We start from the raw sequence: 21,361 nt of genomic DNA, 5'->3' as shown, positions 1-21,361 counted from the left end.
TATTCCAACAGAGTTTTATAATCATGTAGTATAAATATAAATAAAATGTATTTTAAAGACCTTTCATTACTCAAGTAAACCAAAATCAGTGCATTAGTAAAATAAAGAAAATGAAAGCTGCTATTAGTAATATAAAATATTCAAGTGTCTGAACATTAAAATAAAGAGAACACTCCAAGAATATATTTTAAAAGGTGGCATTTAAATTGATAACATAGAATGGGAATAACCAGTTTGTGTGAAAGCTGGGATATTGAGAAAAAAAATATACAATTAACTAGTTTACAAAATCCCGAGTGAACTCCTAGTTCTTGGAGCTTGTGATCAATTTGAAGAGTCAGACATCAGCAAATAATTATGAAAATAGACCTTTGTGCTTGTGGTTTAACTTATATAACTATGCTCTTTTTAGACTCTTTTATAATTTATTTTTTGGTTTTTGGGCCTCACCCAGTGACACACAGGGTTTACACCTGGCTATGCGCTCAGAAATTGCTCCTGGCTTGGGACGCTGCTGATTGAACTGCAGTCTGTCCTAGGTTAGCCCGGGCAAGGCAGACATCTTATAGCTTGCACCACCACTCTAGTCCCATTCTCACACTCTTCTTGATGCACAATGTCGCAGTTTTGTCAGTTGCAGTTTTGTCACTTGCAACTCTTCTTAGCTATTTCCCTCAGTGACAGTAACAAAGTCTCTTTTTTAATTGCTTCATAATAAATTATTTTCAGTGTTCATTAACAACATATTTATATGCTGATTATACAGTTCTGGGGACTATTTTTCTTATTATCTTCATCAGTGTTTATCAAAATTTTAAGTACACAGCAGGAAGCAAAACAATACAACCATTTAATTACCGAAAATATTTACAAAGTACTTAGTAAAATGCCACAAGTTAAACAAGTTCATTGCTTACCGGAGATACAAATACAAATTCCTACCTCCCAAAATATATCTTCTGAAGATGAAGTTAGGTTAAAGGTATTTACGAGATAAAGCATTATTATAGAGGTGTAAAAGAGATTCCCTAGGAAACTACCATGGATTCAATTTCTTCTACATTCACATGACTAGAGTTTATGAAAAAATTGTAGTTTATTGCTATCCTGTATTAATAGGACTGAGCCATGTAAATAATTCATCTTTTCTGTATCTTGTGGAGCTGTTGATTTGAACACAAGCCAGTGAACTTTTACTGAAGAGTAGCTTTGGTTTATCTGAGTTTAGGTTTTGTATAATATATATCCATCATCTTACACAAACTCATAAGTCTTATACTATTTTGAATTAGATCTTATTTTTCTCAAGATAAATTATGTATGGAACTGAAACAATAATCATTTACGCACCACTACCAAATCAACATCACTGAAAATAATTCACAAAAGTATATGAATTGGGTCTGGGGCGTTGGCACAAGCTGTAGGGCATCTGCTAACCTAGATCGGACCTTGGTTTGATCCCAGGTGTCCCATATGGTCCCCCAAGCCAGGGGCGATTTCTGAGCACATTGCCAAGAGTAACCCCTGCACATCACCGGGCCTGGCCCAAACCCCCTAAATGTTTGTGAATTATTAAAATATCTTTATTCTACTTTAAACTGAAACAATTAACAAACTTATTTTCATAAAAAACTTTAAAAAGTTAAACATTACTTAGGATATGTAAAAGTATTATAGATAAAATAGATTCAATAACAAAGAAAGTATAGAGGTTAAAGTACTTGACTTATATCATTCTATCCCTGGATCAGTCCCTGACATTGTATATGGCTCCTTAAAGCCTTCCCAGGAGTAGTTCTTGAGGACAATGATTTGAACCCAACCCTGCCTAATGCCTTTAAAGGAACAAAAATAAAAAACAAAAACAGTAATTAAAATCTCAAGATCCACAAGTTCATAGTTGAGGCTATATATTGACTTCTTACTCTTATCATTATTTAGATTGATTGCCACTTGAAATAACATTAGCCAAGCAGTCTCTTCAGTTAGTATTTACATCAATATTTTTATTGCTTTTCTAGCCAGAGCTAATATGTTTTATCCTTGACATTGAAGGTGGTAGCTTTAGTAAATGGCTGGAATAAGTTAGATAATCATTTAGCGATTCATTACTGAAAGCAGTTATGTGTATATCATTTTCTCCCGTGCCTCTATAATTAATAAGAAAACATTGCTATCTTATTTGCATTCATGAAATGGGATTTCAGATGATGGTACAAGCATAAGCATATAGATCTTTCTAATTATTTTCACAGGACATTTAATACAAATTAAGTTTCCATAGCATATTAAAGAGAAAAGGACAGAGATATTACGATTCTACAAAATTAAATCTACTTTTTATATTTGGTATAAATTTGTTGCTTTCTATGAGATTCAACTGTTTTATAAAAAATGTGTTTTCACACTATCAAAGTAATTCAATTAAATGTAGATATAATGAACATAAAATCAATAAAAAGGAAAATTCGGTATGTAATAAAAACTACTTTGCACATCAAAAATAACATTTTCACATTTAAAGTAGCTTCTTTGTCAATTTATAGTTTGGAGGTTGACTATCAAATAGCAGATAGCATTAATTTTTAATCATTTTAACTTAATGATATGTTAATTTTAAATATGAATATATAGTCATATTTTATTTTTTAATTTTTTTTATTTAAGACCTTTATTAACAGGTGCTTGCAGTTTGTTGACTTTTATTTTTTTTGAAAAAATCAAGTTGTAAACTTTTTATTACAAATTAAAAATGAGGTTCTTAAAAATCTCAACTTGACCAGATATGAAACAATTTAAAAACCTTTAAAGGTGTATTGAGAAAAACCAGGCTTCTTTTTTTTTTTATTTTTCTAAAAACACGTTTGTCATTACCAAAAAGAGACGTCTTTAGGTAAAAAATAATAAAAACCCCATGCTGCATAGATAATGCAGATAGTTCTGGTTATCTGGTCAGTGGGCAAAAAGCAAGCACTTAGGTCTTCAGCTCCAATCTTTTGTTCATTTCTTATTGCTGGAATTTCATATTCATTTCTTCTTGTTGGATGACTAAACCGGATGATGGTAAAGATGGTAAGCCGGCATTTACTCAGCCCCGCCCTGCTCAGCCTCAGGAGCGGACGAATTCTCAGCTGGTGGATCGGCTGCTTTTGTCTCTTTGCCATCTTGTGGTTTAGGGTTTTCTGGGCGTCTGCGTCGGTAATTGAAGTTACGACGGTACCGACGTTGAGGTGGCTGCTGACCTTGGGTCTCATCTCCTTGATTTTCTTTGTCTTCTTCATTGCCATCCTCTCTAGGTTGTCTTTGGCGAGGAGGGCCCCTGCGGAATCGTGGTCTATAACCTCGATACAGATTCTGCCTCACTGGTCTACCTTGTTCTCCTGCACCCTGGTTGTCAGCACCCTCCATCACTTCTCCCTGTACAGGAGGGTTGGAATACTGTGGTCGACGCCCATAGGGTCTCCTCATGTAGTAAGGTGGGAATCGTCGCCTGCGGTAGGGCCGGCGTTGTTGGGCCTGGCCTTCGGGAGCACTCTCTGATCCCTCATTCTTTTCCCCACTCTCACTATTCTGGTAATTCTGCTGGTAATTGCGTGGAGGACCCCTGCGACGTGGATAGCGTCTATAATGGTTACGGTCTGCTGCATATTTACTGCCTTGCACTGGAACTCCACCAGGGCCTGTAACATTTGCTGCCTCCGCACCCTTTTCTCCTTCAACAACATCAAACTCCACAGTCTCTCCATCTCCTACACTGCGAAGGTACTTCCTGGGGTTATTCTTCTTTATGGCAGTCTGGTGTACAAATACATCTTCCTTGGTGTCATTCCTGTTGATGAAGCCATATCCGTTCCTTACATTGAACCATTTGACTGTTCCCAAAACCTTCGTTGCGATGACCTTCTTGTCCCCGCCGGCGGGCGCCGCCGATGTGAGGCCGCCCGGGCCGCCGCTGCCCGCGCCGCCGCTGCCCGCGCCGCCTCCGGGCTTGGTGGAGTCGTTGGCGGCGGCGGCGACGGCGGCGGCGTTGCTGAGGGCGGGGGCGGCGGCGGAGGGGGCGGCGGGCGGCTGCTGGGTCTCGGCCTCGCTGCTCATGCTGGCGGTGATGGTGACTCCAAGGGGCCGGCTGCGGCAGCTACGGCTCCTCCTTCCCGGGGTGTGATGGTAACAATTAGGCCGGCGACGGCGGCGGCGGTGGTAGGGCTGCTCAGGGGCTTCTCTCTCGGGGGTCCGCTCTCCGCTCCCGCTACCGATCGAACTCTTATTTTTTAATTTTTTTGATTTTTCTGCCACACTGGGTGACGCTCAGGGGTTACTCCTGGCTATGTGTTCAGAAATAGTTCCTGGCTTGGGGACAATAGGGGATGCTGGAGAATCAAACAGTGGTCCGTCTTAGGCTAGAGCTGACAAGGCAGATGCCCTACCGCTTACGTCCCTGCTCCGGACCCTATAGTCATGTTTTAATATTCTCATGGATTCATGTTACTATAATAATTCTATATTTGAACATAGTGTTCAGGAAATAATTCAAATGTAAAAAATCATTATCATAAAATTAATTGAATATATTATTTTTATGGTGAAAGATGTAAGCAGATTATAACAGATAAAGCATGAAATAAATTATGTTAAATCCTACCATGGAACTATGCTTCTCAGAATTATAATTATGCAGGCATTTGATGTATTTTTAAGTAAAAACACATAATATAAATTGAATACACTCCATATAAGTAGAATTTTTTATTTGCACAGTAATATTTTTATTTGATTCTTCCTGATGACTTGTGATGTGGAGCGTTTTTCATGTGTCTTTTGGCCATCTGTATTTCTTCTTTGAGGAAATGTCTGTTTATTTCTTCTCCCCATTTTATGATGGGTCAGATGGTTTTATCTTGTTAAATTCTGTCAATCAGTACCTTGTACATCTTAGATATTAGCCAGTTATCTGATGAGTATTGAGAGAATAGTTTCTCTCATGCTGTGAATGGCCTGTGGATTCTAGTCACTGTTTCCTTTGAAGTGAGAAGCTTCTTAATTTAATGTAATCCCACTTGTTTATCTCTGCTTCCACTTGTTTGAAGAGTGCTGTTTCCTCCTTGAGGATGTCTTTAGTCTCAATGTCATGCAGTGATTTGCCTAAGTTTTCTTCTATATTCCTTATATAGTTTCAGGTCTGATATCAAGGTCTTTAATCCATTTTCATTTGACCTTTGTGCATGGTGATAGAGATATAAGTTCACTTTTTGGCATGTGGCTTGAATCGTTGTCCCAATGCCACTTATTGAAGAGACTTTTCTTGCTCTATTTTGTGTTTCTTGCCCCTTTATCAAAGAATAATGTATTGTATATCTGATGGTCATTCTCTGAATATTGAAGTCTGTTCCATTGATCTGAGGTTCTGTCCAGTACCTCTGTTTTATTTACTGTTGCTTTGGAGTACAATTTTAAGTTGTGAAAAGTGATGCCTCAAATCTTCTTTGTCAACGGTTGATTTAGCTATTTTGGGCGATTATTTTTCCAATAAATGTCATGAGTGATAGATCCACTTCTTTGAAGAATGTAATGGGTATCCTTAGAGGGATTGCATTAAATATGTACAACGCTTTGAGATTATTGCTATTTTAATGATGCTAATCCTTCTAACCCAAGAACAGGACAAAAATATCCATTTATATTGTCCTCTTTTATTTCTTAAAGTAGTGTTTTTGTAATTTTCTTTGTATAGGTTCCTCACCTCTTTAGATAAGTTGACACCAAAGTATTTGTGCTTCTGTGGTACTGTTGTGAATGAGATATTTATAAATATTATTTCTTCTTCTATCCTTATTTGTGTATAAGAGGCCATTGACTTTTGCATGTTAATTTTGTAGTCTGTCCATTTGCTACAAGAAACTATTATTTCTAGAAGCTTTGGGGTAGAGTCTTTAGGATTTTATAAATATAATATCATGTCATCTGGAAACAGTAAGAGCTTGAATTTTTCCTTTCCTATTAGGATGGTCTTGGTATCTTTTTCTTGTAAAAATTTATTTAAAATATTTTCATCATTTAATTATTGTAGAATCATGTTTGAAATATTAGTTACCTCAGCCTTTAATACTGAAGAATAACACCATATATCCAGTTATTTTGGGTCTGCTGATTTTATTATTTTTAAACCTAATAAAAGAGTTGCAAATATCCTCCCGGTCAGTATAATTCTAATTACATGATTTTCTGAATGATGATGATTGGTTCTGCACAGAATTTTCAAAATAATTGAAAAAACAAAATTTCATCCTTACTCATTTTATAGTTTAATCACAGTAAACTGTATTTTCAATATTAAAATGCTTTTTTTTCAGTGACATGTTATGTCTCTAAATTTTAGTTAGCATGCACACATGAGTTTTAAAGAGGAAAAAATGGAAAAATCATGAAAAGTATGAAAGCGTGAAAAAATTGTTCTTCAGATTCTTTTCTCACCTGAATGCCAAAATGGGCTTTATTTAGGGTGATTGCTACAAAATGCAATTTCAGCACTTTTATACAATGCCAACATTGTATAGAAAGCAGGAACATCACCATCAAAATAGTTTAGTTTTCAGAAATTACTTGGGAAGAGTTATTGAAGAACTTTAAGTGACATACCAATTAGTATAGCTGGCTTGGATTTTGATATTTTGATAAATGAATAACTTGGTCTAATTTTTTAATGAATTTATTAAAAATATATAAGCCTACAGTAATATTTTCTTACAGAACTCAAAATTTCTGTATCAGAAGTGAAATTTATTTGTAATCTTTGTGCTTAAATAAAGAAATTATTAAACAATAAATACAATTTAAAAATATCTTTTTCTCATTTGGAAAATAGTTATACAAGCTACTGGAAAACAAGACAAAACAAAAAGTGGGTACAGCCATACTTATATTAGATCAAATTGCATTCAACTACAAGAAAGTAATTGGAGACAAGGATGGACACAACTTATTGATTATGGAAATAAAGATCACGAAGTGCTAACTCTGATCAACATACTAGTATCAAATGTAGAGTCAGCAAAGTAAGAAAGGTTTTGCTCACAAACCTAGAGAAAGATGTGGACAAAAACATGATAGTAGTTGGAAATTTCAAGATGTCACTCTCGCCTTCTGGATTGATCCAGTAGGCAGAACATTAGGAAGGACATAAAAGTCCTAAATGTGTAACTGCAAGAGCTGGGACTAATGAATTTATACAAGACCTTTCAGCCTCAAAAAGCTGCATTCTCAAGCACACAATGAACATGCTATAGGATAAATCACATTTTAGGATATGTGTCTAAATTTAAAAAATTCACAAACGTAAGAATTATATCCAGCATCCCATCAGACCACAACATCACAAGGAGAGAGAATGATTAGAAAAAAGGATGAGGAGAAACTAATACCTTGGGACTGAACTACAAGAAATACCTTAAATATCTGGAAAACCAACAACAAAGAAACCCAAATAAAATCAGAATAAGAGAAATAATAAAAAAAGTAGAGAAGAAATCAATGACATAAAAACCAAGAATATAATACAAAGAATCAGTGAGACGAGGAGCTGGTATTTTGAAAGAATAAACTAGATAAAGCATTGGCAAACTCATACACACAAAAGAGAAAGAACTCAAAATAAATTGGATTTTACATAAAAGGGGAGAAATTACAACGGAACCCTCAGAAATAAAAAGCATCATGACAGCTTATTATCAATAACTGTACTGTTAAACTACAGCACCTATTAAAAATGGACAGATTTCCAAAATACATAATCTCCCAAAAGTTAGTGAAGATAATTAGATAGCTTAAACAGGCCAATCACAAATAAGAAAATTGAAAGAATAATTAATAATTTGCCCAAAATAAAAGTCCAGGACATGATGGATTTATGGATGAGTTTTATCAAGCATTCAGGGAAAAATTACTACATTGATTCATATACTCTTCCAAAAGAATGAAGAGACAGAAATCCTCTATATTATCTTCTATGAAAATAACATTACCCTCATTTCTGATGCTGACAGAGTGATACTACTAAGAAAGAAAACTACAGACCAATTTCACTGATGAATATTAATGAAAAAATTATTAGCAAATTCTTAGCAAACTGAATCCAGCAGAACATCAAAAATATTATACATCATGAATAAGTGAGTTTAATCCTTGAGATGCAAAGATAGTTTAATATACATAAATAAATCAACAACATATAACAAATGATTAAAAGGTAAAAATCATATAATCATATTAACCAATGTAGAGAAAGCATTAAACAAGATATAACACCGATTCATGATTAAAAAATAGTTGTGAAAGAAACCTTTTTCAAGATAGTAATTTTATCTGTAAAAATTCCATAGCCAATATTATTATTTGTAGAACTGAAAGTATTTTCACTGAGATCAGACACAAGGCAAGGATGTTTATATTCTCCACACTTATTCAACATAGTTTTCAAATTTCTTGCAATAGCAATCATGCAAGAAAAGGAAATTAAAAGAATACAAATTGAAAAAGAGAAATTCAAAATATCTCTATTTGCAGATAACATGATATGCATTGAATATTGTAGAGTCCACTATAAAGCTCAAGAAACAATAAACCAATTAAGCAGTGTCCAGCTACAAAGTCAATACACAAAAGATAGTAGTATTACTTTATTCGAATTAATGACTCAGAGAAGACAGCTCTCAAAGAGTATATTCCATTTAAAATCATGTCCATAACCACCAAGTACCTAGGAATTGGCCTAACAAGAAAGATGAAGGACCTACACCAATTCTCAAAATTCTCAAAATATTCTCAAAATACTTGAGAAAGAAATTGAAGAAGACTAAGGAAATGGAGAAACATTCCATGTTCATGGATTGGAAAAAATTAATGTTATCAAAATGACCATCTCATAAACTACTATAAACTTATAAATCTTATAAACTACTAGATTCAATGCAATTCCTATTCCAATTCAGACAACATTCTCCAAGGACTTAGGATAAGAAATTATAATTAATTATTTTGTTTGGTTTTGGATCATGCCCAGCAGCGCTAAGGGGTTACTTCTGGCTCTATGCTTAGAAATCACTCCTGGAAGACTCGGGATATGGGATGCTGGGATTTGAACCATCATCCTTTTGCTTGCAAGGCAAATACCTTACCTCCATGCTATCTCTCCTGTCCAAGAAATTATAAATTTTGTGTGGAACCCTAAAAACCTCGGATAGCCAAATCCACACTGAAAAACAAGAAACTGAGAGGCATCTCATTATTTAACTTAAATGCCATAGTGATCAAAACAATATAATATTGAAAAAGAGAAAGATTTTCAGACCAATGTTTCAGAATAAAATATCCACTGACAACCCCCAAGTATATGGTCAATTAATCTTTAACATAGGAAATGAGAACATAAAACAGAATACAGTATTTTCAACAAATGGCATTGTAACAATTGGATAATCACATGTAAAAATTAAAGATTGATCTATATCTCATACCTTTTATAAAAGCCAACTCAAAGTGTATCAAAAGCCTTGAAATAAGAGCTGAATCCATAAAGTTCATTGAGCAAACATATGCTGAACACGCCAAGAGTTAGACCTCAAAGGAATCTTAAATTATAGGATGCCAATGCAAAGAATATAGAATAAAGTTTAGAATTAAATTTGAATAAAAAGTACTAAATAAAACTAAAAAGCTTCTGTTAGGCAAAATATATATGAGATAAAAATAAAAGACAGCTAACTGAGTGGGAGAAAGTATTTGCGCTCAACACATTGATTTAAGGTTGAATATCTAGGATATGCAAAGTACTCTCAAAGGTTAATCTCACAAAACCTAAAAAGCCACAAAAATATGGAGTAGAAATAAACAGACATTTCTCAAGGAAGACCATTCTCAAGGATGGCTAATAGGCACATGGAAAAATGCTCATTATCAGTTATCATTAGGGAATCTCAATCAAGACAACAATAAGGTATCATTTTATACCAGTGAGGATGGAACATAGAAATACTGGGAATAATCTGTGTTGGTAGGGATGTGGTGAGAAAGGAACACATCCATTGCTGGTGGAAATGCTGCTGGTCCAACCCCTATGGAAAGGAGTATGGAGAGTTCTCAATAAACTAAGAATCAAACAGCCAGCAATCCAGTTAATGGGTATCTATCTCTAGGACAAGAAAACAGTGATCCAAAAGAATATATGCACACTGCTATTCATTGCAACACACAGTACAATAACTAAAATTTGGAATCAACCTTGAAGTTTAAAACAGACAAATGGATCAGGAAGATGTGGTACATATATACAATGGAACACTTCTTAACTTTAGGGAATGATGCAATCATGTAAATAGCTGCAACGTGGATGGAACTAGAAGTTTTTATATTAAGTTAAGTAATCCAGTAGTAGAAGTATAAATACAGAATAATATCACTTATATGTGATATTTAGAATGATTGCACAATGAAATGCAATAGTTTCAATGGGAGTTGTTGAGAACATTTTAGGCCCCAGAGTATGGAAAGAAGGAGAGAAATTCATTGGAGGAGGATAAGCACAAATTTGAAAGGATGGGGAACAAGGGTTAAGGTGTCTAAGGTAATCTGATGGTGTTAAAAAAAAAAACCAGGGTCAGGCCCAGAGAGATAGCACAGAGGTGTTTGCCTTGCAAGCAGCTGATCCAGGACCAAAGGTGGTTGATTCAAATCCCAGTGTCCCATATGGTCCCCCATGCCTCCCAGGAGCTATTTCTGAGCAGACAGCCAGGAGTAACCCCTGAGCACCGCCGGGTGTGGCCCCCAAACCAAAAAAAAAAAAAAAAACCAGGGTCAATAATAATGAAATCATGAGACCCAAATTTTAACAATCAAAACTTAAAATTGACCTGTAATGCTGGCAGGCTCAGGGGCAGGATGTGTTGGCAGGGGATGCACTCTGGCAACATTGGTGAAGGTTCACAGTCATGGTGGGATTGCCCTGAGGCACTGCATGTCTGAAACTCAACTAAAAAGAACTTTGTAAATCACAATGGGTTCAAAAACTTTTAAGAGAAAAGATTTTAAAAGAAATAATTTAAAAAGAAAAGGACAGTAGTGGAGTCCTTGGCACTTTTATATTTATGAAGGTACAGAAGTTTGTGAATCAAAGCCATAAACATTAACACTATTAGAACCATATTGCCTAAACTACAATAATATTTTTAATTAAACCCTCCTATGAATAAAATAATTAAAGTGCTTTGGGTATTGCTTTATGGGATTAATTCCAAATTTTTAAAAATATTTGATTTAACAACAAAAGAATCAAGAGACCCAAACTATAACAAAGTAAACACAAAATAGACCTGTTACACTAGTAGTCCAGGGGACTAAAGGTGGAGGTATGGAATACATGTTGGGAACTATGGTAGCAGGGGGTCATCACTGGTGGAGAAAATGTCCCTACTTCACTGTCACTATATGCCTGAAATATAATTGTGAAAAAGTTGTAATTCACAATGGTCTCAATAAAAATAGTTGTAAAAAATAAAAATGTTGTAAAAATAAAAATGTAAAACACACACACACACACACACACACACACAAAGCTGGGGCCGGGCGGTGGCGCTAGAGGTAAAGTGCCTGCCTTGCCTGTGCTAGCCTTGGACGGACCACGGTTCGATCCCCCGGCATCCCATGTGGTCCCCCAAGTCAGGAGTGGCTTCTGAGCGCATAGCCAGGAGTAAGCCCTGAGTTTCACTGGGTGTGGCCCAAAAACCAAAAAAAAAAAAAAAAGGCAAAACAAAACAAAAAATGTTGTTACTTTTGCAAATAAAAATACATAATTAATCTTTATGATTCAAATATTTAGGGAATCAAATATCTGTGAAAAAATTAAAATTTTGATCTAAAGACTACATTTAATGAAATAAAATGTTATTTTATAGTATACATAAGAATTATTTAACGGAAAGCTTCAGCACACAACATACTGCTTTTAACTAATATTCAATATGTGTATGTTTAAGAAAAGAAAATACATTTTGGATAAAAAATGATCATGAGAATTGACAAACTAGTTTTATAAACCAGTGCCAAATCAGTATATTTATTAGAAAAATTAATATCAGTTCATTGGCTTAGAAAATATTCCTTTTGTTTGGTATCCCTCAGAGGGGGTATTATTTTCAACAATTTGCTTACTTAATAGTATCATTTGGAAAGATACAGCACTATCCTGCTTCACTGAACTGAAGATTTAACTCTTAGCGTGACTTATTTTCTTCTGTGTTAGAAAAAGTCCTAAGTTAAAATCTACACAGATTGTCAATTTACAGACTACGCACTATACTCTGAAGTCATTTTGCTGATTCATGTTGTTTCCTAGAGGGAATGGGTCAAGCTGCATTTGACACAAAAAGAACAACTCAGTGATAGATGTTGAAGTGACACAATTTGCAATACAAAGGCCTCAGCATGTCCTTTTGCTTCAAGTCTCAACAATCACAATGTGTACAAGAATCAATAAGACAAATATTTGTTCTGGATATTTCTCTTACTGAGGAAAGGAAGAAGAAAATGAAAATCGGTTGGAAATTTAAAGACTTCTTGTGAGTTATGTGGCAAAACACTTTGAAAAAGAGATTATATATTCCCTGAATATATAAATATAATATATAAATATATATTAATATAATATATAAGAAATATAAATATAATATAAAATTATATTTTAAAGAAGGAAGAAAGATCACCACTTTTATTTGTTTTATGTATGATAGAATTGGTATCATTATGTAGGAACTAATAAATGTGCAGGTATATTAATTTAGATTCAATGTTTTGTTTTGTTTTGTTTTTGGGTCACACCGGCAGCGTTCAAGGGTTACTCCTGGCTCTACACTCAGATATAGCTCCTGGCAGGCTCGGGGACCATATATGCCGGGATTCAAACCACCATCCTTCTGACTGCAAGGCAAAACACCTTATCTCCATGCTATCTCTCCGGCCCTAGACTCAATGTTTTGAAGGATATTGCCAGTGGTATTACTAAAGCAGCATGTTATTTATAAGTTAAATATACTACAAAACATTTATCCAAAGCAATCATTTCAAGAACATAATAAAAGGGGAGCAGTGAATACCCATAATAGAAGCGTCATTTCTCAGGGAAGAACTATGTTTAAATTATTCAAATTAATGATTTTTTAAATAAAGCGATATGTAGCAATTGAGTCATTCCAGATAGGCCCAGTCTTCTGGCTGAGATATCTGGTGACTTCACCGAGCGGGGGTGGCCATGTACCCTTCCTATAGGAAAGCCTGGCACCCCACCCACATCTGACTTCCTCCAGATTATAAATGACCTCGCTCTATGATTAATCTCTAATTAAGAGACATCAAGCTGCTGAGTCATTCCATTTCCACAGCTTCTGGAGCATGAGGCTCAAATTTCACGGCACAGATGGTACAATACAAGCACAACAATTGAGAGAGGAAATTTGGGTAGGAGGCCACTGAGCTCATAGAGCGAAAATAGCAACACAGAAGACTCAACTAATACTAAACAGCTCAAAACATTCTTAGACAATAACTTTAGTGAAACCTTTTTATATATATGATATACATGCATGCATGAAAACAGATGATATATATGATATATATATATGTTGTAACAAGTAATGTAAAGCAACTTAGTTTGTAGTTAAAGGATTAGGCTTGGTGGAATGTTGGCAACTGTGGACAATGATAGTGTGAAGACCACGCTGGTGGTGGGATTGATGTTGGAACACTGAATATGTTAAAAACAGTATTGTAAAAAAACTTTGTAAATCACAGTTCAAAGTTTCAAACATTAAACAACCAATAAAAGTAAAGATATTTAATTTAAAGATAAATCCAGCTAGTGGAAGTATTTTTAGCGAGTTAACATAACTTTAAGGAAATAAAGTAATATTTAAAATTGTCCAATTTTATAAATCTCAGTTTCTTCATTTATTAAAAGAGAAAACTTTAGGGGCTGGCGAGGTGGCGCTAGAGGTAAGGTGTCTGACTTGCAAGCGCTAGCCAAGGAAATGACCACGGTTGTTCGATCCCCCGGTGTCCCATATGGTCCCCCCAAGCCAGGGGCAATTTCTGAGCTCGTAGCCAGGAATAACCTCTGAGCATCAAACAGGTGTGGCCCGAAAAACCAAAAAAAAAAAAAAAAAAAAAAAGGGAGAAAACTAGTAAAATAAACTGCATAGTTCTTTAAGCTTATGATAGCTGCTTTTGTCAGGAGCAGAAAATGGCACAAGTGACAGATTATACGACTAGCATATACAAGGCTCACAAATTCAAACCCTGATACATCTCAATAAAATCAGCTATAGTCTTGTTCGACTCTGGGCACCACCAGAATGATCCTGTCTAAAAATAATTTTAAAGGGTATTTGATTTCACTAGAAATGAAATAAATATTTCCAATAAAATTGCACTGTTTCTAATTGTCATCTTATTTCCTGTGATACATGTATATATATTATTAATAATTTTTTTTACCAAAGTGGATTACAAATCATTCACAGTAATATTTTAGGTACATAGTGACATTGAATCAGGGCATTCTCACTACCAATGTTGTCCTCCCTCCTCCTGTTCCCAGCATGCATCCCATATTGCCCCTCCTTTGCCCCCCCCTCCCCCCCCCCCGGGGCTGCTAGTATAAGTGGTCCCTTCTGTGTCTAGCCTATTGTAGATCGGGTATCGATTCTGTTAGTTGGATTTGGATTTGGTGTTTAAGTCTGATAATTTTTTATTTCTACTCCATGTTCAGATGACTGTTTGGTCTTGGTGCCCTCCATTATTTCCACCTCAATTTGAGAGGCAGAACAAGATGGATCAAGTTATGTGGTTCTGTTTGAAGCTAAGAAAAAGAAAAGAAGGGCCCGGAGAGATAGCACAGCGGCGTTTGCCTTGCAAGCAGTCGATCCAGGACCAAAGGTGGTTGGTTCGAATCCTGGGGTCCCATATGGTCCCCGTGCCTGCCAGGAACTATTTCTGAGCAGAAAGCCAGGAGTAACCCCTGAGCATCGCCAGGTGTGGCCCAAAACCAAAAAAAAAAAAAAGAAAGAAAGAAAAGAAAAGGAAAAACGGGCAAGAATTCAATCAAGCAAAAAAATGGGAGGAGCCCTTCTAAAGACTATAAATATCAGTTTAAGACAAGAAAGTGAAAAAGGAAGGAAAACATAAAAATAAAATAAAAAAAGCAAACCCCCAAAAAACCAAAACCAAACCAAACAAAAAACCTGAAAAGCACCACAGCAATAAAAACAACTAAATATTAACCACGGTCCTGAAATAAAGCTGAATCAAAGCATGGGGGGGGGGAGGTAAAGAAAACAGAAAAAACAAGCAATAACAATTAGAAAAATTTTAATTTATGCTATTTTTTTTTGCATAGGCACAGTATATTTACCAGGTGCTGAACACTAGCCTATAATGATTGTGCATCCTCTTTCTTTCTTTCTTTCTTTCTTTCTTTCTTTCTTTCTTTCTTTCTTTCTTTCTTTCTTTCTTTCTTTCTTTCTTTCTTTCTTTCTTTCTTTCTTTCTTTCTTTCTTTCTTTCTTTCTTTCTTTCTTTCTTTCTTTCTTTCTTCTTTCTCTTTCTTTCTCTTTCTATCTATCTTTCTTTCTTTCTTTCTTTCTTTCTTTCTTTCTCCCTCCTTTCTTTCTCTCTCCTTTCTTTCTTTCTTTCTTTCTTTCTTTCTTTCTTTCTTTCTTTCTTTCTTTCTTTCTTTCTTTCTTTCTTTCTTTCTTTCTTTCTTTCTCTTTCTTTCTTTCTCCCTCCTTTCTTTCTCTCTCCTTTCTTTCTTTCTTTCTTTCTTTCTTTCTTTCTTTCTTTCTTTCTTTCTTTCTTTCTTTCTTTCTTTCTTTCTTTCTTTCTTTCTTTCTTTCTTTCTTTCTTTCTCTTCTTTCTTTCTTTCTCTTCTTTCTCTCTCTTTTTCTTTCTTTCTTTCTCTCTTCTTTCTTTCTTTCTTTCTCTCTTCTTTCTTTCTTTCTTTCTTTCTTTCTTTCTTCTTTCTTTCTGTCTTTCTCTCTCTTCTTTCTTTCTCTCTAGTTCTTTGTTTCTTTCTCTCTCGTTCTTTCTTTCTTTCTTTCTTTCTTTCTTTCTTTCTCTCTTCTTTCTTTCTTTCTCTCTTCTTTCTTTCTTTCTTTCTCTCTTCTTTCTTTCTTTCTTTCTCTCTTCTTTCTTTCTTTCTTTCTTTCTTTCTTTCTTTCTTTCTTTCTTTCTTTCTTTCTTTCTTTCTTTCTTTCTTTCTTTCTTTCTTTCTTTCTTTCTTTCTTTCTTTCTTTCTCTTCCTTCCTTCCTTCCTTTCTTCCTTCCTTCCTTTCTTCCTTCCTTCCTTCTTTCTTTTTCCTTCCTTCCCTCTTTCATTCATTTTTTCTTTCTTCTTTCTTTCTTTCTCTTTTTCTTTCTTTCTTTCTTTCTTTCTTTCTTTCTTTCCCTCTTTCTTTCTTTCTTTCTTTCTTCTTTCTTTCTTTTTCTTCCTTTCTTCCTTCCTTCTTTCTCTCTTTCTTTCTCTTTTGCCTTCTTTCCTTCTTTCTTTCTTTCTTTCTTTCTTTCTTTCTTTCTTTCTTTCTTTCTTTCTTTCTTTCTTTCTTTCTTTCTTTCTTTCTTTCTTTCTTTCTTTCTTTCTTTCTTTCTTTCTTTCTCCCTTCCTTCCTTCTTTCTCTCTTTCTTTCTCTTTTTCCTTCCTTCCTTTCTTCTTTTCTTTCTTTCTTTCTTTCTTTCTTTCTTTCTTTCTTTCTTTCTTTCTTTCTTTCTTTCTTTCTTTCTTTCTTTCTTTCTTTCTTTCTTTCTTTCTTTCTTTCTTTCCTATCTTTCTTCCTTTCCTTTTTGTTTCTTTTCTTTCTTTTTCTCTTATTTTTTCTCTCTTCTTTTTTCTTTTTCTTCTTTCCTCTTTTTCTTTTTATTCTTTATTTTTTTTCTCTCTTTCTCCCTTCCTTCCTTCCTATTTTCCTTCCTTCCTTTCTTCTTTCTTTCTTTTCTGTTGTTTTGCTTTTTCAGAGTCACACATTTTTTTATGGTGCTTGTACATATCTGTCTGTAGTGCGACCCCAGGATTCACAATCAGCAGAGCTATCTCAACCATGCTCTATACAGGGGAGCATTAATAGTTATGGGATTTGCAACCTCAAGCTTGTACAGCGAGACCCTGCCTACCACTGTGTGATCCAAAAGTGTCCAATCATAATATTTCAACTCAGTTTGATGCTCTGGTCAGTGCTAGGCTCATTGTATAATTTTGGACAATAGTATATAGTAAAATGCTGGACAATTTATTCAGAAAGTATTCAAAGTTTACTAAATCTGCATGATGCAGGACATGTTTTTGACCTCACAATCCATTTCAATGCCTACAAACCACTATTCTGAAAACCAACATAAAACTTCTCAACAAAACAAGGAATTGCTCTCATAAGAATAAGCACTCTTGTTTCTTGGAATCTACCCAAAATATCCAAAACTCTATTTAGAAAAGACATTTTCATGTTTATTGTAGGACTATTTATAATAGCCAAAATCTGGAGATAAATCAACAACTCAAACAACATCTCTGTCATCCAAGAACAGATGACTGGGTAAACAAAATATGGTATGTATGTACAATGGAATACTACTTGGATATAAGAAAATATTAAATCGTATAATTTCCTGCCTCATGGATAGACTTGGAGAGTGTTGTGCATATTAAAATTAACCAGAAGGATAAAAAAAGAACAGAATAATCTCTCATCTGTAGGACATTAGCTATAACCTAGCATGAGAATAAAAGACCAAAGACAGAAGAACATGAAAATGGATTATAGGAATCTCCCATGGAGTCTAGGGAATGTAAGAGGATAATGGAACAATGTTGGAAGTGGACACAGATGGAGGATACCATGCTGTAATGTTTTATGCATGTAACCCTATCACCCAGTTTTGTAAACCATGGTGGCTAAAAATTAAATTAAAAAATTAGTCTATTTCAAAATCTTTCCATCCAAATATAATTTTAGTGGAGATTGTTACACAGTAAATGCAAAAACAGGACTTTTTAAAGGCTGATTACTTAGTCTATTTTACATGAATAAACTGCATTGATTTTAACTTAAGTTGAAGTTAGATATGCAAATCCTTGAGGCTAGCCTTGAAAAATAATCTGTGCTGTTAGATTAGTTTAGCAATTGTTTAGAACTGAGGAACACGGTTATTGAAGAAGAAAGTTGAGATAAGTATAACCAAGGTCATGCCTGCTCTTGCTGTCTATATGCAAATAACTTGGATCTATCTGCTGACACAAAAGAAGGCTAACTTCCTTGCATTTTCCTGAAAATTGAGATGTGGTAAAGTAGGGTAACCTTTAGCAGAATAAAAAAAGAGAGAAGAGAAATCAAAGCCAAATCAAAAGAGTATTAAAAATGGTGCTGTGGCCTTTAGATTTGACAACCGATTTGATCTGGTTCTGCTATAAGGGGCTGATACAACAAAATAGTTGAGAAAACTAGATGTCTGTGTTGTAGTTTTACTGCTTACTTTAAAACTGTTTCATGATCTCATACCATTCCTCTTATTAGTATTAGTATTATTTTGTTCTTTTTAGCTATTTGGCTATCTGGGATCTCTTGCAGTAAATTCAAATTAGGATTGTGATAGCCTCTAAGAAATTCAGAGTTGATAACTATCCTTTTCTTTCTCCTTTTATTCTGACATTGAGGTTAGTTTTTAATATGATTTATATTGGCAGAACCCAATTCTTGCCATGGCAGACTTCTTAGAGAGTATCATTGCTTTATTTTGTTATAAAAATTAGTTTTGAGTTATTAATTCAAAGTTACACTGAAAATTAGTTTAATAGCTAAAGATAACTGTAACTAATGTATAAATGATTCAATGCTTGTGAGATTTACTGTTGTAAAAAAGTGCATGAAAAATAGACTAAATGTTATAAGAATAATCTTAAAGCTCTCTCTACATCTATTTATTGAAACTTTGATAAGAGTTGCATTAAATCCATATAATGTGTTGTATATAAGTAATTATTTTAATTCAAGAACATCCTGAGATTTTTCTATTATTTTCAATGGTGACTTAAAAATTTTAATATAGGTTTAATCTACTGTGTAAACTGAGTACTAGGTATTGATGTTTTGGACACTAAGTTGTTCTTTATTTTACAAAACGTTGTTTACATTCCTGCTAATTATTATATTTCCTGCATACAATACATCACACCTTTCACCAACCTGTTACTATGGAAATTTCATTTCTGTATAGTTCTCAAATTCTGTTGCCTTTAGCCATTAGTTATCCCCTTATTATTTTTATGGCCCACAGAGGAGATGTAATTCTGTATCTATTCCTCTCTGAATGAATTAATTCACTCATTATAATGCTAATCTCCAGAACAATCCATGTAGCAGAAAACTATATATCATAACTTTTATTTCATACCCAAGTAGCACTCCATTGTATATGTACCACAATAACGTTGTATGTTTTTCAATATTTGGGTTGTTTCTATATTTTGGATATTGTGAAATGTACTTCAACAAACGTGGGAGTGTAAATGTCTTTTCTGACTAGAATTGGGCCCTTGGAGTAGATGTCATGAAATGGAATTGCTGGATCTGGTGGAAGCTCAGTAATTAAGTTGTATATATATATATATATATATATATATATATATATATATATATATATATATATAAACAACTTATATATATATATAAATTATTTGTGCAATCAAAATAAAAGTCATATTTTGTGCATTGATTTTGTAGTTTGCTACTTGGCTCTATCATCTTTTTTTCTAGGTTTTTATAATTGAAGTACTTGATGACTATTGTCACAAAAATTTGCAAATATCTTAAAACAAAGGAAGAAACAGACTTAAATGTTGACAAATTCTATGTTTCTCAAGCAATGAGGGAGAAAGTGTGGAATGATTGTAGAAGTATTATTAGTATATTTCTGGACAATTTGATTATGACGCAGTGCAATAACTGTGTCCATACATATAATATATATTAATATACCATTCTAAATATAATAAATAATAACAATAATACAATATATGGTACTTGTTTTGAAATAATGACTATAAGACTAAGAAGTTAATTGGCATTAAGAAAAAAATTGCTATTAAATAAGCAATGTAAAGAAATGTCACTTTTTAGTAAGTGTGCATCATCCTTTTTATACTCCTTAAAAACTCTAGTGAACTAAATATAATTTTATAAATTTAAAAATGATATTTCAGAATTAGTAATTTTCTTTTAAGACAAACAGAGTTGAAACTCAGACATACTTTAACAAAATTTGTTTTGTTCCATTCTTCACCTACTTGATTGGCCAGTATCCCACCTTGTTTCAAAACTTCTTAGAACTTTATAACAAATATCGGCACAACTTCTACTTGTGAATTTATTCTTTTATTACCCTTTATTGGTAGAAAAGACCAATGCAGAAGTTATCAGAGGTCACCTAATGGCAGGTGATGTTGGAATAGATTATATGATGCCAGGAATTGACTTCAAGACCTATTGAAAGGCATGCGTTCTATCACTTTAAACAATCTCCCTAGTCCTTGAGATTTATTTGTATGACTCACATATTAAAGCATGTATTTGCTACCAGATATTAGGTTTCAAAGGGATGTAGCATTTTCCCACAACATTTTATGTTGAGTATGACATATTATTGACCTTTAATAAGCAGGTATTAAATACATGACACTGACAATTTATGACACCCTGACTTCGAATTTCAACATGGGATCTGTACAAAAACCAAGATCTCTAAATACTTAAGCCTGTCTGTGACAACTTGAGTTGGAGTACTTTTCCTGAAACCATGAACACAGACTTTGTGGTTAGACAACTTATTATGCCTGAGCCTGTAGTTGCAGCAGGATGCTTCATTGGTAGGGACCCTCTGTTTTTAGGCCAAAGATTTTTTTTCTTTCTAATCTCCCAAACTTTTGCTGTACCTGTGCAGAAAACTGCCACCCCCTTTTTTCTTTTAGATAGGGGCCCCTGCCTTTTTTTTTTAAAGAACCTTGGGACATACATTACCGTGTTTACCTCATATTTCTGCATGTTTCTATAAATTTAACAAGGAGGAAAAAATAAGAAAGTATTGGATCCAGGGACCAAGTGGTCTCAAGTGCATTGGGTGGAGATTAAAAAAGGACAGAACTAAATATCCAAGTCAAAATCAAAAATAGAATCAAATGACCAAATCAACTCTAACTAATCTAAACTTAACGTGAGTTATACTGTCTTTTATACTGGTAGGCCAGGGGACAAAGAGTGGTGGCATAGTATGCACTCTGAGAA

General features: G+C 34.2%; 2 protein-coding genes across 2 annotated transcripts in view; both read right to left on the bottom strand.

Moving 5' to 3' along the window:
- Positions 1–21,361, bottom strand: part of TMEM117 (transmembrane protein 117) — a 181,221-nt gene that overhangs the window by 49,456 nt on the left and 110,404 nt on the right. The window lies entirely within an intron of this gene.
- Positions 2,704–4,244, bottom strand: LOC126022807 (Y-box-binding protein 1). Its single transcript, XM_049783841.1, has one exon. It carries the CDS (start codon positions 4,096–4,098, stop codon positions 3,088–3,090), a length of 1,011 nt encoding a protein of 336 aa, XP_049639798.1. The 5' UTR covers positions 4,099–4,244; the 3' UTR covers positions 2,704–3,087.

This window comes from Suncus etruscus, chromosome 11 (assembly GCF_024139225.1).
Source record: "Suncus etruscus isolate mSunEtr1 chromosome 11, mSunEtr1.pri.cur, whole genome shotgun sequence".
Taxonomy (NCBI): domain Eukaryota; kingdom Metazoa; phylum Chordata; class Mammalia; order Eulipotyphla; family Soricidae; genus Suncus; species Suncus etruscus.
The sequence above is the reverse complement of the archived record's forward strand: the minus strand, read 5'-3'. Positions and strand labels throughout refer to the sequence as shown.